General features: G+C 42.9%; 1 protein-coding gene across 3 annotated transcripts in view; it reads right to left on the bottom strand.

The window, feature by feature from the left end:
* LOC140453928 (regulation of nuclear pre-mRNA domain-containing protein 2-like) overlaps positions 1–23,226 on the bottom strand; it is an 89,048-nt gene that overhangs the window by 37,463 nt on the left and 28,359 nt on the right. For all 3 annotated transcript variants that reach the window (XM_072548782.1, XM_072548783.1, XM_072548781.1), the window contains exon 2: positions 8,317–8,446. In XM_072548782.1, the coding sequence (XP_072404883.1) occupies positions 8,317–8,446 (130 nt within the window). The remainder of the gene's footprint in view (positions 1–8,316; positions 8,447–23,226) is intronic.

Below are 23,226 nucleotides of genomic sequence, written 5' to 3' on the forward strand. Positions count from 1 at the left end.
TAGTCAGGGTGGGTTGCTCTTCAGAGGGTCGGTATGGACTTGCTGCGCCAAAGGGCCTGTTTCCACACTGTAGGGAACCTAATCTAATCTAATCTTTGCAATTTGTTTACTGGTCCACAGCATTCCCCTGGCCACACAGTCATCCCTGGAACATCTGGACAACATGGATACATATGTCAGGTTCTGACCGACTGACTACAGCTGAGCCTTCAGCACCGTAATTCCAAACAAACTGATCTCTCAACTCCAAGACCAAGGTCTCAGCTCCTCCCTCTGGACATCCTGACCCATAGACCGCATTCAGTAAGAACAGGCAACAACTCCTCCACCATAATCCTTAACACCAGTGCCCCATAAGGCTATGTACTCAGCTCCCTACTGTACTTCTGATGGTCAAATTCCACCCCAACTCCATTTACAAGTTTGCTGACAACTCCACCATTGTAGGTCGAATCACAAATGGCAATGAGACGAAAGGAAAGAGATTGTTGTTTTTTTTTTACGCCATGCCTCTAAGTACTCAACCTCTCCATCAATGTCAGCAAAACGAAGGAGCTGGTCATCACCTTCAGGGAGCAGAGTGGAGGGCATGCCCCAGTCTGCTACAATGGGACTGAGGTGGAGATGGTCAGAGTGAAGATCATCAATAATCCACCCTGGTCCACTCACGTCAACGCAAGTGTCAAGAAAACACAACAATGTCACTACTTCCTCAGGAGGCGAAGGAAATGTGACATGACCACAAGGACTCTTACCAATTTTTTATAGATACATCACAGAAAGCACCCTATCTGGATTCACCACAGTGTGGTTTGGCAACTGCATTTCCCAAGGACATAACAAACTCCAAACAAACAGTCACGAACACTGCCCAGTTTATCACACAAACCAGTCTTCCATCCAGAGTCCACCTGCCTTGGGGAAATAGCCACATAATCAAAGACCCCTCCGACCCCACCTATCTTCTCTTCCATCCTCTTCGGTCAGGCAGAAGATATAAAAGCTCAAATACACTTTTGAACATATTCGAGAATAGCTTCTTCCCTGCTATCAGACTTTTGAACAGACCTCTCCAATGTTAATTCTGATCTCTCTCCCACTGCACCTATAACACTGTATTCTACACTCTGCTCTGTTATCCTGATGCACTTTGTATAGTACGATCTGTCTGTATAGCATGCAAAACAACACTTCTCACCACATCTTAGTACACGTGACAACAATAAATCAATCACAGCGTGTCGCTGGAGACCACTGGAACAAGGACAGCTGTGTCACCTGGAGAAATTGTTCTCCAGTATGAGCAGCAAAAATCAGAGACGTTCCTAATCTAATGAATGCTTTGACAACAGCAAATGCTGGAAAAAAAACCCAGACAGCATCAGCTCACAGAAACAGGGGCAGCCATACCAGCTTGACCACCCTTCAACAGAACTGAGTGGAGGCAGACAGAGGTGAGCCTCATGGTGAATCTCTCCAGTTGCTGTTTTCCACATACAAGTTGGGTGTAGACAGAAAAAAGGAGAAGGATGCAGAAGCTGATTAACAATAAAGAATTTAGCATGTGTGATAATTTTAAGGGAACATTAACTGTTGAGAATTAAGGGCCTCCTTAAAACCGGTGTGTTAACTCAGCATTCCATATTTGGTATCCCTGCGTAGCATGACACAGTCATCTGTGACAAATGACGAATTCTCTCTCTAATGTAAACAAATCTATATGAAAATAGTGAAGCAGTCAGAAGGATCATTGGGGTCTTAAGTCACATCAAAGGTTTATCAGGCGCCATCCTATTCAATTATCAACACAGTGTAATAAAAGTAAGGTGGTTTTGGTGTTAGGAGAAATGAAAGCAAACCTTTAAGTGGAGGTGGGCATCAGCAGCTTTTCCCCATGGCAGAGGGGATAAACACTGGATTAGTGGTGCTGGAAGAGCACAGCAGTTCAGGCAGCATCCAACGAGCAGCGAAATCGCTGCTCGTTGGATGCTGCCTGAACTGCTGTGCTCTTCCAGCACCACTAATCCAGTATTTGGTTTTCAGCATCTGCAGTCATTGTTTTTACCCAGAGGGGATAAACAGGTGACTGACACAGCATTGATGGCCAGTCCCAGAATAAAGTTGATTAGCAGGGACAGTAAGGGGAAGAAGGGGCAAGATCCATGGAGACAGGCCACACCGTTTTCTTGCGGGAAGACTAGGAGCTCCGACTCATCAGCCCAAGGGAAGAACAAAGGCTGTTGCTACTGAGACCAGAGACTGCCACAAAAGACAACAAGACAACTGAGGTGTGGGAGTGCGCTGCCTCTACTCCTCCATCCTACAGAACAGCTCCTGGATCAGTAAAGTCATAAAGGATGCAGACTGCATGGAAACAGGCCCATGTGACCAGGTTTCCTCATTTCAACTGGTCCCATTTGCCTGCGGTTGGCCCATATCCCTCTAAATATTTCCTATCCAAGTACCCATCCAGATGCCTTTTAAATGTTGTAATTGTACCAGCCTCTGCTACTTCCTATGGCAGCTCATTCTATCTGTGCACCATTTTTTGCACAAAAGCACTGCCCCTCAGGTCCTTTTTAAATCTTTCCCCTCTCACCTTAAACCTACACCTTCTAGTTTTAGACTCCATTACCCTGGGGGGAAAAGCTTGGCTTTTCACCTTATGTATGCCCCTCAATTTTTTTTTACAAAACTCCGTGAAGATCATCTCTCAGCCTCCTACATCCCAGGGAGGAAGTCCCAGCCTGGTACCCACATCTGTCAAAGGTGGTAAATTTCCTTTCTTTGCCTAATTAACTAACGCACCATGGCTGAACTGCTGCTTTCCAATAAAAGATCAGAATTACAATAAATTGTTGACTGCAGATATCAGGTAAATGAGTTCATGAACTCGCTAAAAATCATCACAATGGTTCAGCATTACTGGGCAGAAGTTTGATCCAATTTCACAGTTCAATATGGGACAAGAATTCAGGGATGGGACATCAGCAATGCATTTACCAATTCAATATAGGGATACATGTGCTTCCATAATCCATCTCTACTGTTACAGGATTTAAGCTGGCCCTCCTCGTTCTGAATCACTGAAATCACAACAAATTAAGACATCATTCAGCTGAAGGTATGCTACCTGTCATATGACTGCACAGGAAACCTTAAACTACATTACACCATTGTCAGCCTTCAACCACATTTTTCCTGACAAGCACAAGTAAACAAATGTCTCAACTGTAATTTAACCAAAGATGGCTTACTCTGATAAGATTTAAACATACTCCAAGCATCATCAGGTAACCGTTTATCTTGTAAACCAATCCTCCTCTTCTATCCCTCCCAACAAGCACATTAAATTACTAATCGCCCTTTTTACAGATTGTAAACCATTCACTTTACAATCAACACAGATAGCTTTTACTTTGAGTGAACACGGAATGTAATGACGTGGCTTTCTGATCTATCAGAACACCAAAATGCCTTTGTTCGAATGGTGACTCCACTTGGTAAATGTTTCACAAGCTGTTACTCAGTAGCAAGTGAGAGAGAGACGCCATTACTTCTTGATACTGGGCTATTCAATGCATTAACTGCTTATGATATCACACAAACAGCATGTATGCTTAGGATAAGCAAACATCAGGTAGTGCCCCCAAGCAGACTAAAACATTGGATGGAGGCTCCAATCTCTCTCCAAGTGTGGGTTTGAATCTCGTCACTGCCAAAGTGCTTCAGTGGCTCCTCTAGTGAACAAGTGTCTGGGCGAGTGATCGATCAGATCCACAGCATACTCAGTGCTGAGAAGATCATACAAACACCCATGCATGCACAAAGATTTTGTTTAGGTGGAAAGCTGCTTATTTTAGGACAGGGTTTGGCTGCTGCTGCCTGCATAGCAGCTTATACCAGTGAGTTACATAAAAGGTTTAGTGGCACACATCCAGGATTCAGATATTGCATTAATATACAAATAGTGATGTCCAGCTTTAAATGCCCTCTTCAGACAGAACATCTGAAAAGTTAACAGCTGTTATTGGATATTTTCTCACAGTCGTTACATCTCACTCAAATTTCAGTGACGTTAATTTTCGAAACACATTTCAACATGTCATGTCGAAAAAAAAGCTTAATTTTAACAAGTTCAGCTCCTCCGCAAAACACTCCCATTCCCAAGACACTTGACCCCCCCCTAAACAATTGGGATTCCAATTTTAAATTAATCTAAAAATCCAATTCTAACTTAAGCTCCTTGACACAGACATTTTTTTCACCCTGTAATGTAATACGATTGCCATTTAACTTCATGAAGTCAATTGACAAATATTCAGCTTACTGGAGGGAAAACAAAGCTGCCATCCCTAAAGGGAAGTGGCAGTAACGAGAGAACATGCATATTCAACAGAGACATTTATTCACCCAACTGTAATGGGTCACTGAGGGAGACGGCATACATGGTTCCATTTTGCCACACTCCAATTTTCTCTCCTCAGGGGTGCAGGCTACAAGGGCTCAGAAAACAGCAACCCAAATACAACTTGACATGGTGGCCATTCAGCAATAGTATGACAGGAAACTGATGAAGGGCTTTTGCCCGAAACGTCAATTTCACTGCTCGCTGGATGCTGCCTGAACTGCTGTGCTCTTCCAGCACCACTAATCCAGTATTTGGTTTTCAGCATCTTTGTTTTTACCTTGACAGGAAACTGCACCTATCACAATTTAACACGTTCAGGGTGAAAATATTTCATTACAACACTGCCTGACCATGTTACCACTGTTTTCCAAGGGTATAGAAACTTTAAAGCTTGTCTGCAGGATCTAAAGTAACACCAAATCAACAAGCAGTCTGTGCAAGGGATTACTGAAACTTCAAATGCTGAAGCAAGTAACAAATTTGGAGGAGGCTCTCAGTTATCTGTGAGATTAATAGAGTGGTTATGGTTGGGGATTTTAATTTCCCAAACTGAGACTGGGCCTGCCAGGGTGTTAAGGGCTTGCATGGGGAGAAATCTGTTAAGTGTGCACAAGAAAATTTTCTGAAGAAGTAGGTGGGTGTACCCATTAGAGAAGATGCAAAACTCGACCTATTCTTGGAAAATAAGGCAGGCCAGGTGACTGAGGTGGTGTCAGTGGGGAGCACTTTGGAACCAGTGACCATAATTCTATTAGTTTTAAAATAGTGATGGAAAAGGATAGACTGGATCTAAAAGTTAAGAGGAAGGCCAATTTTGATCGTATTAGGCAAGAACTTTCTAAAGTTGTTTGGGAGCAGGTGTTTACAGGTAAAAGGCCAGCTGGAAAATAAGAAGCAATCAAAAATGAGGTTAACGAGAATCCAGAGATAGTATGTTCCTGTTAGGGTGAAGGGTTAAGCTGGTTGGTACAGGGAAAGCTGGATGACGAGAGAAATTCAGGTTTTGGTCAAGAAAAAGGAAGCATATGTCAGGAAGAGACAGCAGGAATTCAGCGAATCCCTAAAGGGGTATAAGGGTAGTAGGAGCATATTTACGAGGGAATTCAGGAGGGCAAAAAAGGGACAAGAGATAGCTTTGCCAAATCAGGTGAAAGAGAATCCAAAAGGTTTCCATAAATACATTAAGGACAAAAGGGTATGTAGGGAGCAATAGGGCCCCTCATAGATCAGCAAGGCCACCAATATGGGGAACAGCAGGAGATGGGGGAAGATACTAAACAAGTATTTTGCAGCGTTTGCTAAATGAGAAAAATAAAATTATGTAGAACATTGGGAAAATAAATAGCAACATCTCAAAAAAATGTCCATATTGGAGATGGTAACATTGGACATCTTAATACACAAAAAATGGATAAATCCCCAGGACCTGATCAGGTGTACCTAAAACTCTGTGGAAAGCGAGGGAAGAGATTGGGGTCCTTTTGCTGAGCTAAATGTATCATTGATAGCCACAGGTGAGGTACTGGAAGACTAGAGGATGACTAATGTTGCGCCACTATTTAAGAAAGTGGACTAAGAGAGAGGCGAGTCTGACATTGGTTGTGGGTAAGTTTTTGGATGGAATCCTGAAGGACAGGATTAACATGTATTTAGAATGACAAGGACTGATTAGGGATAGTCAACGTGGCTTGTGGGAAATCATGTCTCACTAACCCGATTGAGGATTGAGTTTTCGGTAGTAGTAACGAAGAGGTTTGATGAGGGTAGAGTGGTGAGCGAGATGTATATGGACTTCAGTACGGCGTTAGACACGAATCCACATGGTCGACTGGTTAGCAAGGTGAGATCACACTGAATACAGGGAGAATTAGCCATTTGAATACAAAATGGCTTGAAGATACAAAACATAGGCCTTTCAGACTGGAGGCCTGTGACCAGTGGTGTACCACAAGGATCAGTGCTGGGTCCACTGCTTTTTATCATTTGTATGAATGATTTGGATGCGAATATACAACGTTTAGTAAGTTTGCAGATGACCATCAAAATTGGAGGTGTAGCAGACAGCAAAGAAGGTTACCTCAGAGTACATTGGGATCTTGATCAGATGGGCCAATGGATTGAGGTTAATTTAGATAAATTGAGGTGCTACATTTTGGAAAGACAAATCAAGGCAGGACTCACACTACATGGTAAGGTCTTGGGGAATGTTGCTCAAAGAAAAAGAGACCTTGGAGCGCAGGTTTATAATTCATTGAAAGTGCAGTTGCAGGGAGATAGGATAGTAAAGGCGGCGACGGGTATACATGCCGTTATTAGTCAGTGCATTGAGTACAGGAGTTTGGAGATCATGTTGTAGCTGTACGGGTCATTGGTTCGGCCACATTTGAAGTACTGCATGCAATTCTGGTCTCCCTCCTTTCGGAAGGATGTGGTGAAACTTGAAAGGGTTCAGAAAAGATTTACAAAGATGTTCCCAGGTTGGAGAGTTTGAGCTATAGCGAGAGGCTGAATAGGCTGGGGCTGTTTTCCCTGGAGTATCAGATGCTGTGGGGTGACCTTGTAGAGGTTTATAAAATCATGAGGGGCATGGATAGGGTAAATAGGCAAGGTCTTTTCCCCAGGGCGGAGGAATCCAAAACTAGAGGGCATAGATTTAGGGTGAGGTGGGGAGAAGGTTTGAAAGGGACCTAGGGGGAAACCTTTTCACGCAGAGGGTGGTGCACGAGCTGAGCTGCCAGAGGAAGTGGAGGAGGCTGGTACGATTATAACATTTAAAAAGCATCTGGATGGGTATATGAAGGGTTTAGAGGGATATGGACCAAATGCTGGCAAATGGGACCAGATTTATTTAGGATATCTGATAGGCGAGTTGGACTGAAGGGCCTGGTTTCCGCACTAACAGGTTTCTTTTAAAATCTTTTCCCCCTCACCTTAAATCGGCTGCTAACTTTGGACTTCCCTACTCTTAGGGAAAAGCCTTGACTATTCACCCAAGCAATTTTATAAACCTCGAAGGTCACCCCTCAGCTTCTGATGTCCCAGGGAAAATAGCCCTAGCCTATTCAGTTTCTCTCTCTGTAGCTGCTTAAACAGTCTCATGAGGGGTGCAAGTAAATAAAAATGATGTGGAGTGCAGAGGGAAAGTGGGTGAAGGATTATGGAGAAGGTTGGTTAGATGCCCCACAAATTATATCCCAGTCATACACAATACTTACAGGTCATAGAAAACTGGATAAACCACAACACAAAAATACATTAAATTAGGTTAGATTCCCTACAGTGCGGAAACAGGCCCTTCTGCCCAACAAGTCCGCACCGACCCTCCAAAGAGTAATCCACCCAGACCCATTCCCCTACTCTCTACTAATGCACCTATCACTATGGGCAATTTAGCATGGCCAATTCACCTGACCTGCACATCTGTGGAAGGAAACCAGAGCACGCAGAGGAAACCCACGCAGACACGGGAGAATGTGCAAACTCCACATTGACATCAAACCCAGTTCCCTGGCGCTGTGAGGTAGCAGTGCTAACCACTGAGCCACCGTGCCACCCCATAATTTGGAATTTACTATGGCAGCACTTGTGAATTTAAGAGAATTAGTAACTTGAGGCAGCTGTTTACACATAACAAGGAGCAACGAAGCATGTAGCATGCTCAATGAAGCAAACGGAGTGACAGATGATACAGGAGGGGGCCATTCGGCCCAAGTGCATGCTGGTACTCAGGCAAGCAGCATAATCAATCGTGTTCCCCCTGCTCGATCCATGTGGCCCTGCAGTTCTATTCACTTCAAGGGCCTGTGCAATGTTCTTTCGGAATCCACTTCCAACCCTCGTTGGGACATCCAGGTCAATAATGTTGAAAGTAAAAGTTACCCTTTGAAAAGGATTGTATTACCTACCTCACCAAAGTGCCGGCTTCAATCAGAACCTCTGAAAAAGCATCTCGAAAAATAATCGCGTTCTTCCTTTTGCAGTTTTGAATAACGTCATTGGCCACATAGAAAAGGTTCAGTCGATGGGGAATTGAGGCTAAAGAGAAAACAAAAAGCTCAGTTAGTTTGTGAAAGCAGCCTCTTAAGCAGCAGAACGACAGGATCCTGAATTACCAAAACCAAAAGCTCTACCCCGCACAATACCAGCAAGTGCGAAATACAAACAGCCTACGACACAGGTAATAAATACTTGGGAGTTTGCAGAACAATTTCAACCTTAGGTTTCACATACAAAATTCATTACGTTGAGACTTAAAACAAGTTTTGCTATTGTGAAATTTTTTTTAAGCTAAAGGTTTGACAGAGCCATACAATGCTCTGACACACACTGGGCTGGATGGCTGGTTTGCGATGGCAGTGATGCCAACAGCACAGCCTCAATTCCTGCACTGACTGAGGTTTAGATTAGATTACTTACAGTGTGGAAACAGGCCCTTCGGCCCAACAAGTCCACACCGCCCCGCCGAAGCGTAACCCACCCATACCCCTACATCTACATCTACCCCTTACCTAACACTACGGGCAATTTAGCATGGCCAATTCACCTGACCTGCACATCTTTGGACTGTGGGAGGAAACCGGAGCACCCGGAGGAAACCCACGCAGACACGGGGAGAACGTGCAAACTCCACACAGTCAGTCGCCTGAGGCGGGAATTGAACCCGGGTCTCCGGCGCTGTGAGGCAGCAGTGCTAACCACTGTGCCACCGTGCCGCCCACAGAAGGTTACCAGAAGGTCTTAAGAACTAGGAACAGGAGTAGGCTGTTCAGCCCCTTGAGCCTGCTCTGCCATTCAACAGAATCGTGGCTGATCTAATACTCATGTCCACTTTGCTGAATTTTCCCCACAAACATTGATTGCCAACTGAAAAAGCACTTACCATCTCAGCCTTAAATATATACAAGGACACTGCCCCTATAGCTCTCTGTGGCAAGGAGCGCCAAAGACCCTCAACCTGTACAGAGAAGAAATTCCTTCTCATCTTACTCTTAACTTGGCATCCCTTTATTCTAAGACCATGCCCTCTGACCCTACACTCTCCCATGAGGGAAACACCTTCTCAGCACTTACTCCGTCAAGCTCCTTAAGAATCCTGTATGCTTCAATGAGATCACCTCTCGGTGTCCCAAACTCAAATGAGCAGAGTCCCAGCCTGTTTAGCCTTTGTTTGTAAGACAATCCCTCCTGACCAGGGATCATCTGAGTGAACATTTCCTGAACTGCTTCAAATGAAATAATATCTTTCCTTAAAAAAGATCAAAATTGCTCACACTTCTCTAGATGTGGTCTCCCCAGCACCTTGTACAGTCTAATTTAAACTTCCCTATCCTGTTGAAGTAAAGGCCCTGCCTTCTCAGTGTCCTCCTTCACCAGTGTGTGGTGACCCTCAGGTTAAATTCACCACTAATCAGCACTCTCTAATTACAGACCAATGCTATGCTCTGCTGGGACTATGATGACTTCACTTCATTACACGAACATATTTTCACACCTTATTCTTACTGCTCCCACTAATAACTGTGGTTACAATGAAGACTACAGTTACCTGTCAAAAAGATTTCAGTTTGAGCGTCCCATCGCCATGGCTTACAATCCCACGGCAACAGCTGCAGCTACTATTGCGACTATGTAAGTTGCTCAATTGATCGTCAAAGAGATATACAGCATGGAAACAGACCTTTCGGTCCAACTCTTCCATGCCAACCAGATATCCTGTATAAATCTGGTCCCGTTTGCCAATATTTGGCCCATATCCTTGTTCCTATTGCATTCCTTGCAAATGTTCCTCAGGTAGTACTTATTCCCTTAAATTCACAAGTGCTGCTATAGTAAATTCCTATTTCTGATTACATAAAGAAACCTTACACCGAAAGTTTCAAAACATCAGAACACATTCCAAAGGACCATGCAGTACATAAGCTGGCTATTTGACCCACTGTGCTGGTGTGTGTAATCTTGTGAAGAGTTGTCCAATAAAGCCTGCTCCCTTTCTTTCCTCAAAGACCATCTTCTCCTCAAGTCACTAACTAATTTGCTCGGAAAAGTTGTTGTTGAATCTGCTTTCAACACCCTTTCAGTGTATTCCCAGTTATGACAACTTCCATCACTCCAAAACCACTCCACTGACATCGGGCACGACTGCTCTTCAAAGATCACTGCTTATTTTAAACACTGCAAAAAAGAGCATGCCCTGATCATCAGTATCCACAGGAAGGAAAAGGAAAACATTGAAATGAAGGTTTGGACCCCTGTGCAAAACAAGAACAAAACATAAAGGTTGCTTTTTTGGATTAAAAAGATTAAATAGTCTGCCCCATGTGAAAAGGGCACAAAGTCACGTGACAGTTCTAGCACAATGAGCACACTCAGACAAGCAAGAATTTACAGGCACCGGGTTTTGACAGCAGCTTTGAATTCAAACTCTAACAGCTTCAAGACAAGGAAGGGTTCAGCAGCTTACAATGTGAACTGGGCGGCACAGTGGCTTGGTGGCTAGCACTGCTGGTTCACAGCGCCAGGAACCCCCCCCGAGTGGATTCGAGCCTCGGGTCAATGTCTGTGTGCAGTTTGCATGTTCTCCCCAGGTTTATGTGGGTTTCCTCCCACAGTCCAAACATGTGCAGGTTCGGCAGATTGGCCATGGGAAATGCAGAGTTACAGAGACCGGGTCCGCGGCTGCATCTGGGTGGGATGCTCTCCAGAGGGTCAGTGTGGACTTGATGTGCCAAATGGTGTGCTTCCACATTGGAGGGATTCTGTGCTCAACTAGCAACTGGAAGTTTCAATATAACAAGGTCCTGGTCCTGCAAACTGGAGAGTAGTGATCACTGCCACTCAACCTAAAAGCAATATTAATTGTAATTATCTCTTTGATGCTGGTTGAATGATTGAGAGGCAATTAATAATATACTAATGCCTTTTGTCCCCTAAATGCTTTTTAAATAGTTTTATAATCCTTTTAAGCTGTTGTTTAGTATATAATAAGCAGCTTCATGCCTGGCGAGTTGAGGCGTTTGGGCGGGGGGGGGGGGGGGGAAGCGGGCGGAGAGGGGAGAGTGGGTGCCAGGAAAACAGTAGTTTTATTTTAAAATAATCTAAACATTCAAAAATATAAAAGGGAGAGCCAGAGGTCACAGGAGAATTTGGGGGAACGGAAGCTGCTATTTCTAACAATTATGTAAATCACAAACTCAAAAATCTATGAACCAAGACGAACGGCAAGATGAGCGAAAAATATATCAGTGTGCGATGACTTTTTTCAAAGGACCAGGGAGCCGTGGCAGAATCCAGGAAAGTCAAACCAGACCAGTGCAGGCTCAGAGTTTCCCAGGTTGAATCCACAGCTTGGATTGGCAAAATGGCTTTCCCACTAGCCCAATTTTCACCACCTCACACCACAATAGGTGGCCTAAATTCACAAATCTGGACCTGGCTCTGCCTTCCTATTTTTCTGTCCTCTTGATTGTGGACTGGAAATGAAATGTTTTAAAAACAAGGGTTGCTGAAGGATCACCTGTATGGTTTAAAAGCAAGTAATCTGATCCTGATTGTAAGTGCCATTTACATAGCTGTTATCCAAACAGTAATTGAAGTGTAGTTTGCAGACGGACAGGAGCCGAGGGATGTATACAAATGGAGATTCAGCTACAAACAAGTTGATGTGTTGCTTGACTAGTGACCAGTTATCAATGACAAAGGCCTTTAGCTTGCCAACAACTGAATGATCAATCATCAGGTATCTGATCAGCTTGGGGCTGTGAGTAGCCTTCAGATCTTCACCAGCTCAGCAGCTCTCTGTTCTCTGCAGTAAAACCCACTTTGAGCCTGAAAAAAAAGTTGATTCTTCCTTCCACAGTTGCATTAAGCTGTGACCTTTAAGCAATAAGTCAGAGACGTTTTGTAAGTCTGAAGCAGCCACCCTGTGCCTGCTGCAAACCAGTGAAAGCATCCAGAGAAGGAAGACTAAGAGGCCATGCTGTACTCCGCACAAGAATCATCTCAGTAGACCTATGAACAGGGACCACTGAACTGCTTTCCCAGTTTTTTCTCTGTCCATAACATCTTTTTTTTTCCCGTGTGCATGTTTGTGTAAGGGAGAGTTTATAAAGGGGCTAGAATTTGAACTAGTAGGAGTTATAAGCCGATGGTTCATAACTGTTGCAGTAAATAAGAACTATTGTTAAATACTGAAAACTGGTTCACATTGTCAATCTGGTTCAAAAAGACAGAAATTGGAGAATTTTGCTTCATTAAAAAGTTTAAGTTTTGTGACAAAACTAGGAATAGTAGGGCTTGATTTTCATTGCGCTATCCCATAAGATATAACAGATTAAATTAAGTTGCACATTTAAGTCTACATAGTTTTTTTAAAAAATTTAGATGAAGAACACAAGCTATAATCACATAACTAGTTTATTACAAAACATGATTTGCGCATCAGAAATTTTGATTAGAATATCAAAACTGCAAATCATTTTTGCATACGTCAAATTGTAATCAGGTCCTAAAATTAAAGCCACATTGTTCTGTGGTACACACTGACTAGAGAAACCAGTGTGACAGAATTGCCTGTGATGAGACTTTTAGTACCCTGGAATGTGTCATGTAGAAATACATGGGACACAGATTTACACGCAGGGCTTTAAGGTGAATTCCTAAATTCAGCAAAGCCATTTGTGGAAGTAGTAACTGGAAAGCAAAGTCCTGTACTGAATCCAACAGAGAGGAGGAACTCATCAAGCCATTAATGTGTACTTAACAATAGGATATAAGACCAACACAAGTAAAATACTGGAAAGGAGCTGGTGAACAGTGGTATATGGTCTGGTTGAAGACTTAGGAGGAAAGAAAGCAGACATAAGAACTTTTTCAATAGTTCGATAAATAAATGAATCATTTAGTGACATATTAAGTCATAATGATCCACATATTCCCAAATTGTGCAATATTGTTTGGTGTAATATAGTGAAACTGTGTATCAGGTATGAGCAGGTAGGAAAAGTGTTAGGTTTTGAATTTTGTGAAATAAAAAGTCCAACTTAGCATGACTCAGATCAGATAGGAACTTGCAGTAAACAATAAGGTGCTGGAGGCAAGGGTAGTGGTTTAACAAGGTGGAAAAGCATTCATTTTGTAGGGCCATTTAACAAGATAAAGAAGCATTCAGTATGTAAAGTCAGTTAACAAGGTGAAAAGTATTCATTACGTGAAGCCAGTTAACAAGGTTAAGAACATTCACTGTGTAACAGCAGATGGCTTAATCTTTACTACCGATTCCCTGATTGTAACGGTCACCCAACAATATGTATGGATGCTCCTCCCTGCAAGTGACTATATAAGTCATTGAGAACTCATGTCCCTGTGAACATGGGCAATCGTCCTCTCTCCTCCAGGGTTCAGAATAAAGATGAAGGAGATAAAACCGTACTGTGTCTCTAAGCGCCTTGCTTCATCTATAGGGGGATAGGGAAACGGGACGACAATAGAAAAACAAAAACAATATGCATTCATTTTTCCAAGGAGAACCCAAATAAGCATCATTTTGGATCAAGTCTCACTCAGATGTGAAACTATACTTCACCACAGGGAGATGGGTCACGTGATGTAGGAAATTACAACCTACGTTCCTGATTTACATCTTGTTATCATGAACAGTTGCTCACTATCTCCGAGGAGCAGGAAATGACAGCCAAGTAATTTTACTAGACTTCTGTGGCCTTTTGTTTACATGGAAGTCCCACCTCCTTCAGCACTTGCCTTTTCGTCAGGCAGTGGAAGGACAGACTTAGTCCCAGTAGACAGGAACCTGCAGTCAGGACCAGGAGTCCAAAGATGCACAGATGCAAAGATGGCATGCAAATGATGTTATATTCACCACCGACCACGATACCTCCAGGTATTTAGCATCAATGATGCCGAAGCACAATTAGTGCAATGTTTCACCACCAACTTCAACCAGCAGTTAGACTGTTGGAACAGACAGCAAACTATGCTCTAGTTAAACCTAATTAAGACCCACAGAAGTACACAGAGAAAACAAGATCACCATCGCAACGGAGTAGGCTAACGTTCAAAAACAATCTAACGTTTTCACCAGGCCTTGCCTGGTTCTCTCTGGAACATGCAAAGGGCGACAAAGATTTTCAAAAACTGGAGTGCAGTCTGTTGTTAAATTAAAATAAGTGCAGGGGCTCTGGGAGGAACTTCCTTGGAACTGCAATCTTTATACAATCAGTCCAGCAAAACTGTAATCTAACATCCCAACGAGGGATGTTAAAGGGACAGAATAATTAGAGGGGTCATATTCCTAAGACTAAAACATACCTATCTAAATAGAAATCTTTGAAACTAGATTCTGATTCACCAAGCAAACCAAAGCTACTTAGGAAAAGTTAGAATACAAGTGCAGAATGCTTACTGCCTTTAGTTTATATTCATGTTAGGAGACACTTAGATGCTCAAAGTCTTAAAATACAAACAGAATACTGGACACACTGCCGGCTATTACACAGTGAATGTTCTTAACCTTGTTAACTGGCTTCACGTAATGAATACTTTTCACCTTGTTAACTGACTTTACATACTGAATGCTTCTTTATCTTGTTAAATGGCCCTACAAAATGAATGCTTTTCCACCTTGTTAAACCACTACCCTTGCCTCCAGCATCTTATTGTTTACTGCAAGTTCCTATCTGATCTGAGTCATGCTAAGTTGAACTTTATCCATTGATGAGGATAAAATTAATATTTCAGTTTGCCTTTTGTTAGAACTGGATATTTTTAGACATACTGCTTATAAGAAAGCGTGCTCCTCTCGCCTGGATGGGTGCCGCTCCAAACACACACAAGAAGCTTGACACCATCCAGAACAATGCAGCCAACTTGCATCACATCCACAAACGTCCACTTCCTCCACCACTGACACCCAGTGGCAGCATTGTGTACCATCTAAAAGATGCACTGCAGAAATTCACCGAAGACTCCCAGACAGCACCTTACAAACCCACAACCACTTCCATCTAGAAGAACAATGGCAGCAGATAAGTAGGAAAGCCACTCACCATCCTGACTTGGAAATATATCACTATTCCTTCAAAATCCTGGAATTCCGTCCCTGACAGTATTGTCAGCCTACCTATAGTGCGTGGACTGCAGCATTTCAAGAAGGTTGCTCACCACCACCACCTCCTCCTCAAGAACATCTCGGGATGCGCAATAAATATTGGGCGAGCTCAGTGAGTGAATTAAAACAAAACATTTTTAAAATGAGCATAAGATGATACAAGAATGGTATGTCATGAAGTGGATGTCAAGAGATTTCGGAGACCTGAATGGACCCTTTTCACAGGGTGCAGTCTGATCTGCTGCACTTCCTAAGAATGTAAGAACTATGAGTAGGCAATTTTACCCCTCACACCTGCTCTGCCATTTCATACAATCACAGCTGATCTCACCTTGGCCTTGACCCCACTTTCCTGCCGACTTTCCATAATCCTTCAACCCATTACTCATAAAACAAGCTGTGTACCTCCTCCTTGAAGTTATTCAGTGTCCCAGCACACACCACTCTCGGGGCTAGCAAATTCCAGATTCACAGCCCTTTGACAGAAGTAATTCCTTCTGCAACCCTTTATTCTTAAAACTAAGGCCTCTTGTTTTAGATTGCCCCACAAGGAATCAGCTGCTCTGCGTCTACTTTGTCAATCCTCTTTAGCATCTTCTATCGCTCAACTAGATATCATCCCCTTCTTCTAAACTCCAGCAAGTAGAAACCTAAAGTGCTCAATCTCTCCCCATAAAACAAACCGTTCACTTGCTGCTAAACAGAATTTCAGTCTCATCTCAGGGGACACACAGATCAATGCCCCAGTGGTGGCATACATCTTGCAAGTTGTGAGCATTTGGAGATCTGGCTTCGCGTTTATTGAATTAAAAATACTGAAAATGCCCTTCGTCAAACCTCCAGACCTGAAATGTTCAAACCAGGATGAAATAGAAGAACAACATGCGAATGGAATGTGAGGTTTTGCATTTTGATACAACAAATACAGGTAGTAGGACTTATCCAATTGATGGTAGGGCCGTGGGTAGTATAGTAGAACAGAGGGACCTAGGAGTTCATACAGACAGGGTGCAAAGGCATTTAGCATGCATGCCTTCATTGCTCACTTCTTTAAGTACAGGAATTGGGAAATCATGATGTGATTGTACAGGACATTAGTGGGAGCTCTTCTGGGATACTGTGTCCAGTTCCAGTCACCCAGTTAAAAGGAAGGATATTAAACTGGAGAGGAGTTCAGAAGAGATTTACCAGGATGTTGCCGGGTATGGAAGGTTTGAGTTATAAAAAAGACTGGATTGGCTGGGACTTTTTTCACCTGAGCTTAGGAGGTTGAGAGCAACCTGTTGGAAGTTTATAAACTAACGAGGGGTATAGGTAGAGTTAATGTTAATTGTCTTTTCCGTAGGATGGGGGATTTCAAGACCAGGGGCACATTTTTAAGATGAGAGGAGAGAGATTTTAAAAAGACAGGTTTGTGTATGGAATGAGCTTCCTGAAGCAGTGGATGTGGGCACAATTATAATATTTAAAAGACATTTGGATAAGAACATAATAGGAAAGGTTTGGAGGGATCCGGGCCAGGCAGATAGGTGAGACTAGTTTGGGATTACAGATAGTTCTCCTACAATGCTGGAGTTGCGTTCCTCACTTAATAGAATAATGGGACCTATGGGAAAAGTGGGGTCAAGGGAAGACCAGCAAAAGATATCACTCACAATTGGCTCAAAAATCACCCAAAAGTCTCTCAAAGTACAGGATAGCCTGAATGAACGTATAAAATCATATTTATCAACAAAACAGAAGTAAATTTAACACAGTACATTATAAAACATTGTTAATGCAGGAATTGAGGGAATCATAGCATATAAGGTAAACTCCCTCACTCCTGTTAAGCCATCTATATTACATTATGTTCTTATCCTTGGGACAGCATGGTGGTTCTGTGGATAGCTCTGCTACCTCACAGTGCCAGGGACCCGGGTTCAATTCCCACCTCAGGCAACTGTCTGTGTGGAGTTTGCACATTCTCCCAGTGTTTGTGTAGGTTTCCCCTGGGAGCTCTGGCTTCCTCCCACAGTCCAAAAATGTGCACGCCAGGGGAATGAGCCATGCTAAATTGTCTACAGTGTTAGGTCCATTAGTCAGGGGTAAATATAGGGTAGCGGAATGGTGTGGACTTGCTGGGCCGAAGGATCTGTTTCCATACTGGAGGTAATCTAATCTAATCATATACTCAAAATGCTTCATAATATCTAGTTTCTCTTCCAGTGTTGTAGCCTCTCTTTTGCACTTATTGCCAGGACACTTCTTGCTAACATTCTTGTCACTATGCCTCTCCATTTTTTTCCAAAATAAAGGGATAATCTAGGAGCAATGTATCTTTCACAGGAAGCTGCTCAATGCATCTCTCTCAGAAACCTGCTCTCTGTACAGTACCTCTCACTGAAAGCTGCTCTGTTGGCAGCTAACACCAGCGCATGCAGAGAATGGCACAAAGACTTCAGCACGGACATCGGTGCATGTGCAGAATGAACCACATGAACAGATCCCTGCTGGAACCACATTATTGCTAACAGAGGCGAATACTCTCGAAATTCTCATTCTTTAAGTCTTCAGCAACACTATGAACAAATTTCGCTGCCAGAACACGCTTTACCCAAGAACTACTTGTATGTTTGGCATGGGCTGGTTGGACCAAAGGGTCTGCTTCCTTGCCCTATAACTCTATAAACGGGGCTTTCCGGTTAAATCAGCAAGGGTTGGAGTGGCAGAATTACTCTGAACAGCAAAACGGTCTCTGGTGCTGGAGCAGACAGCTCCAGTGATGCAAGTTGGCCATCGTGGCCTTTTAGATTTATCAGGGCACACATTGTTCATGTCACCAGGCTCCGTGTGTAGGTTGGTCCATCTTCTGGTTTCAAAGGTGATGCTTTTTCTGGGCAGGGGTGGGAAAAAACGTGGTTGCTCAGTAGGAAGGGAATCCTCACCGCGCCAAGATTCCTCAGCCGCATGTATAATGGAAAGCAGTGGATATGATCAGTGTGAACAAATCGGCAGCACCATATCCAGGAGGATGTGGCTGTTGTTGCTCCATCTGGAAGCAGTGGCAGTCAAAATAAATACACCCTCGTTGGCATGTGTCTTGGTGTCAGTGGTGTAAAGAGAGCTTTACATTATGGACAGCTCAGGAGTGCTCGACTGTGCTCTGCACTGATGTGCTGATCCAAGCCGTTCTTTGCTTAGGAGACTGTGGTGCTGACACTCAGCTACGTACGCATCACCTCGAGACCTCATTAATCACCTCTCTTACAGTTTGCCTTTATCGGATAATGCTACAAACGCCCCAAAAACGCAGTACCTACATTTCAAATCGTCTCAACCAGCTAGTCAGAAGAAAAACCACAAGAACATCTTCCAAGAGCCAAAAATAGTTTTATTGCACCATTATCACTTTCTCTTAAGTTGCTGAGATTTGTTTTAACACAGTTGCTGCTTTTGCTCTGCTACTGGCTACAATCTACTGTAGAACCTCATCCCTGGACACCACCTGATTGGTTTCCAGAACGCCACACTGCAGGAGTGACAGTCCTTGTCATTTCTTTTCAATTTAACTCCTCTCCCCCCATATCAACCTGAAACAGATGAGTCTTGAATATGGGCCTCCCATTCCAGAGGTAAGGACACCACCACTGCACCACAAGCAGCCTTTTACACAAGTGGGAATTATATTTTCTCAACTTGAACTGAGAACGCACAGAAGATTTAAATTGTATTCTCCCAAAGCAGGATCATGCTCTCAGACAGCATTTTGATCCGCACACCAATAATTTCAAGGGCTCACTGTGTGAATCAATTTATTGCAATGAATTCAAAACATTACAAAGAGGTGCACCACACTAGATAGGCAAGCTGAACCACAATTCTGTTTCATTGTGGCAAACAAGCTTACATTGTCGTGGAGGTGCTGGTGTTGGACTGGGATAGACAAAGTAAAAAATCAGACAACACCAGATTATAGTCCAACAGGTCTAATTGGAAGCACTAGCTTTCATCAAACATTGACTCCTAAACAACTATGGTAAGCTCAAATGTAAATGCATTTCAGTTCCAGGACACTTACTCCCTACTTCATTCACCTTAAACTGACAGCATGCTTTTGGCCAGGGCAGAAACCATTCACTTTGCTCGAGAATTTGTGAATGAGACAGGTCTCAGGAAACTTTTAGCTTAAACAATGGTAATCGCTTTATTCTCCAAACATTTTCCCTCCAATTAAACTAACATTTTGTTGACTCAGTGATGACAAGTTACTCATTCATACCCGCTCTGCAGGAGACAAGGTTGTGTTAAATACAAAAGATAAATTCTGTGTGCACTTGGTGCTCAAGCAATGTAGGTGTCAAACTGGTGTAATCCAAGCAAGTGAGATTCCATGTAACATTACAATGCAAAATCCTGAATCAACTTTGTGAAATTCAACCTGGAAACTCGCAAAGAATTAGTAGGTCACTCTGCCCCAGAAGCTGTTAGCCATTCACGAACGTCATGGCTGGTTTGACTGCTTCATATTCCTGCCCACACTCTTAGTCAGTAAGAATCTACTCACCTCTGCTTTAAAGTGTTAAAAGACTCTGCTCTCACTGCCTTTCAAGGAAGAGAGCTCCAAAGACATGACATTTTCTCTTCACCTATCCTAAACGGTTAAAGAAAATCACACACCAGGTTATAATCCAACACCTGGACAAAAACCTGATGAAGGAGCAGCGCTCTGAAAGCTAGTGCTTCCAATTAAACCTGTTGGACTATAACCTGGTGTGGTGTGATTTTTAAACTTTGTACACCCCAGTCAGACACCAGCATCTCCAAATCATTCCTTTGCTTTTAAACAGTAACAGGTTTTCCTCTCATCCTCCAAACCACAGATGTGCAGATACAAACTGCCCATTGGTAATCGCACCAAAGTGACCTGCAAGCCTCGTGCCGCCTGGTTGCTTTAGCACAAAGCACACACCTTTTCAGAACTACCCTGCCTTGTACCAAAACCCAGAAATACACATACTCACTTTCTCACTGAAAACAGATCAGGAGGAACTCCAGCTGAATTCTGTACTCCAAAGCATAGGTAGACAAAGATTAAATGTAACATGCATTGCTGTTCAAGGTGACACCCAGTAACTCAATATAAAGACAGAATTCTGTATCTTGGTGTGTGTGGTCCAACCTCACACCAACTGGGCATTTCTCAGACAGTAACAGTCAAGGGAAAGATGCTCACTTATCAGCTGTTATAAGCAAAACCTCAATCAGTTATCTAAAATAAATGTAAAACAGAGGATTATTCTTCAATGAGCAACCCCTTTCTGCTATGTTTGCATTGTGAACAGTTGTAGCTCAGCTCTAAAGGCCAGCTCTATTGCAACACTGAAAACTGCATCCCATTACTTTGCAAGGGTAATATTTTCTATCATAATGTATGCATTTATTGCAAATCAATGGTCAACGATCAAAGCCCCAAATCAAACATACCAATGAGGAGAAATAGGTGATTTAGCCCCTCAAGCCTGTTCTGCCATTCAATAAGGTCAAACTGATTTGTTTGTGCTCTGAATGCCACATTCCCAAACAGGATTCCAGATTGGATTTCTTAGAGACTGTCTCGTCTGGATGACCCACGGAAACATACAAATTAAGAGCAAGAGACGGCCATTTGGCCCCACTCCACCATGGCTCAGCTGTCAGCGGTGAACTCCACATCCCCACCCACCGTTCGATAACCCCCGATTTTTCTGCTTCACAAGCAACTATCCTTCTGTTATAAGGATGTTCAGCGACTCTGTCTCCACTGCCTTCTGAGGCAGAGTGTTCAACTGTTGCACAACCTGTCAAAGTAAAAAAAAATTCGACTCTGAAAGGGCAACCTCTAATATGTTTTATTTTTAAAAACATTGCACCCTAGTTCTAGATTCACCAATGAGAGAAAACAGCCTTTTTAAAATCTATCTTGTCAAGACTATTGCAGAACTGATAATTTTCAATGTCACCCTTCACTCTTCTGACTCCACTGAAACAAACCCAATCTGTCCAATAAGCTGTTCCTGTTAAGATGACCTGCTGATTCCAGGTAGTCATCTTATAAACCTCCTCTAAGCTGCCTCCAATGCACTTATGTTCACCCTTAAATAAGATGACCAAAGCGCCACACACATTTCTAGATGGGATCTCACCAATGCCCTATAAAAATGAAAGTAAGGATGTAACACTTTTATGTTCAATGCCTCTCATAAAGGATAGCATCCAATTAGCCTTCTTAATCACTTGCTGTGCCTAAATGAACTTTTTGTTAGTCACGGAGTAGAACACTTAGCGATGCAGTGGGTAAATGCAGCTTCAAGGCTTTAAGTTTAACCGAATCAGATGTCAGCACTCAATTAAGTTGGACTAAAATGAGGTGAAAACGCTGAGCACAGTCACAAAGATCTATAGTACCTGTCGAATGATACCCCAAGGTACTGTCAGAACAAGAGAATGGTTCACCTATTAAAATAAGAGAGCTACTTAGCACAACACCTGAATTCTCATTGTAGGATAAAATTACTGCAGATGCTGGGATTCTATACTGAAAACAACAAATGCTGGAGGTCACAGTCGGTCAGGCAGTAGAGAGAGACACAGAGACCATTTTGAATCTAGATGACTCATCAGAGCTCTTGCTTGGTGTGAAATATGACACTGGTGGTGGGCAAGTTGTTGGAGGCAATCCTAAGGGATTTACATGTATTTGGAAAGGCAAGGGCTGATTAGGGATAGTCAACATGATTTTGTGCGTGGGAATCATATCTCACAAAGTTAATTGAGTTTGTGAATAAGTAACGATGAGGACTGATAAGGGCAGAGCAGTGGACATGACCTATATGGAATTCAGTAAGGGGTTCAACAAGGTCCTCATGATAGACTGTTTAGCAATGTTAGATCTCATGGAATACAGGGAGAACTAGCCATTCGGATACAGAACTGGCTCAAAGGTAGAAGACAGAAGGTGGTGGTGGCGGGCTGCTTTTCAAATTGCAGGCCTTTAACCAGTAGTGTGCTGCAAGGATCAGTGCTGGGTCCACTGCTTTTCATCATTTATTTAAATGATTTGAATGTGAACTTAGGAGGTATAGTGAGTAGGTTTGCAGATGACACCAAAATTGGAAGTGTAGTGGACAAGTAAAGAAGGTTATCGCAGAGTACAAAGGGATCTTGATCAGATGGGCCAATGGGTTGAGAGGTGGCAGATGGAGTTTAATCTAGATAAATGTGAAGTGCTGCATTTTGGGAATTCAAATCAGAGCAGTACTTATACACTTAATTGGTAAACTCCAGGAGGTGTGTGACTGAACAAAAAGAGCTTGGAGTGCAGGTACATAGCTCCTTTAAAGTAGAGTTGTAGTTAGACAGGATAACAAAGTCGGTTTTTGGTATGCTTTCTTTTATTGGTCAGAGCATTGATTATAGTAGCTTGGAGGTCATGTTGCCACTGTACAGGACATTAGTTAAGCCACTTTGGAATAATGTGCACAGTTCTGGTCTCCCTCCTATTGGAAGGATGTTGTGAAAGTTGAAAGGGTTCAGGAAAGATTTCCATGTATGTTGCCAGGGTTGAAGGATTTGATCTATAGGGAGAGGCTGAATAGGCTATGGTTGTTTTCCCTGGAGTGTTGGAGGCTGAGGGGTGACCTTATAGAGGTTTACAAAATCATGAGGGGCATGG

This window comes from Chiloscyllium punctatum, chromosome 28 (genome assembly GCF_047496795.1).
Source record: "Chiloscyllium punctatum isolate Juve2018m chromosome 28, sChiPun1.3, whole genome shotgun sequence".
In the NCBI taxonomy this organism is placed as follows: Eukaryota; Metazoa; Chordata; class Chondrichthyes; order Orectolobiformes; family Hemiscylliidae; genus Chiloscyllium; species Chiloscyllium punctatum.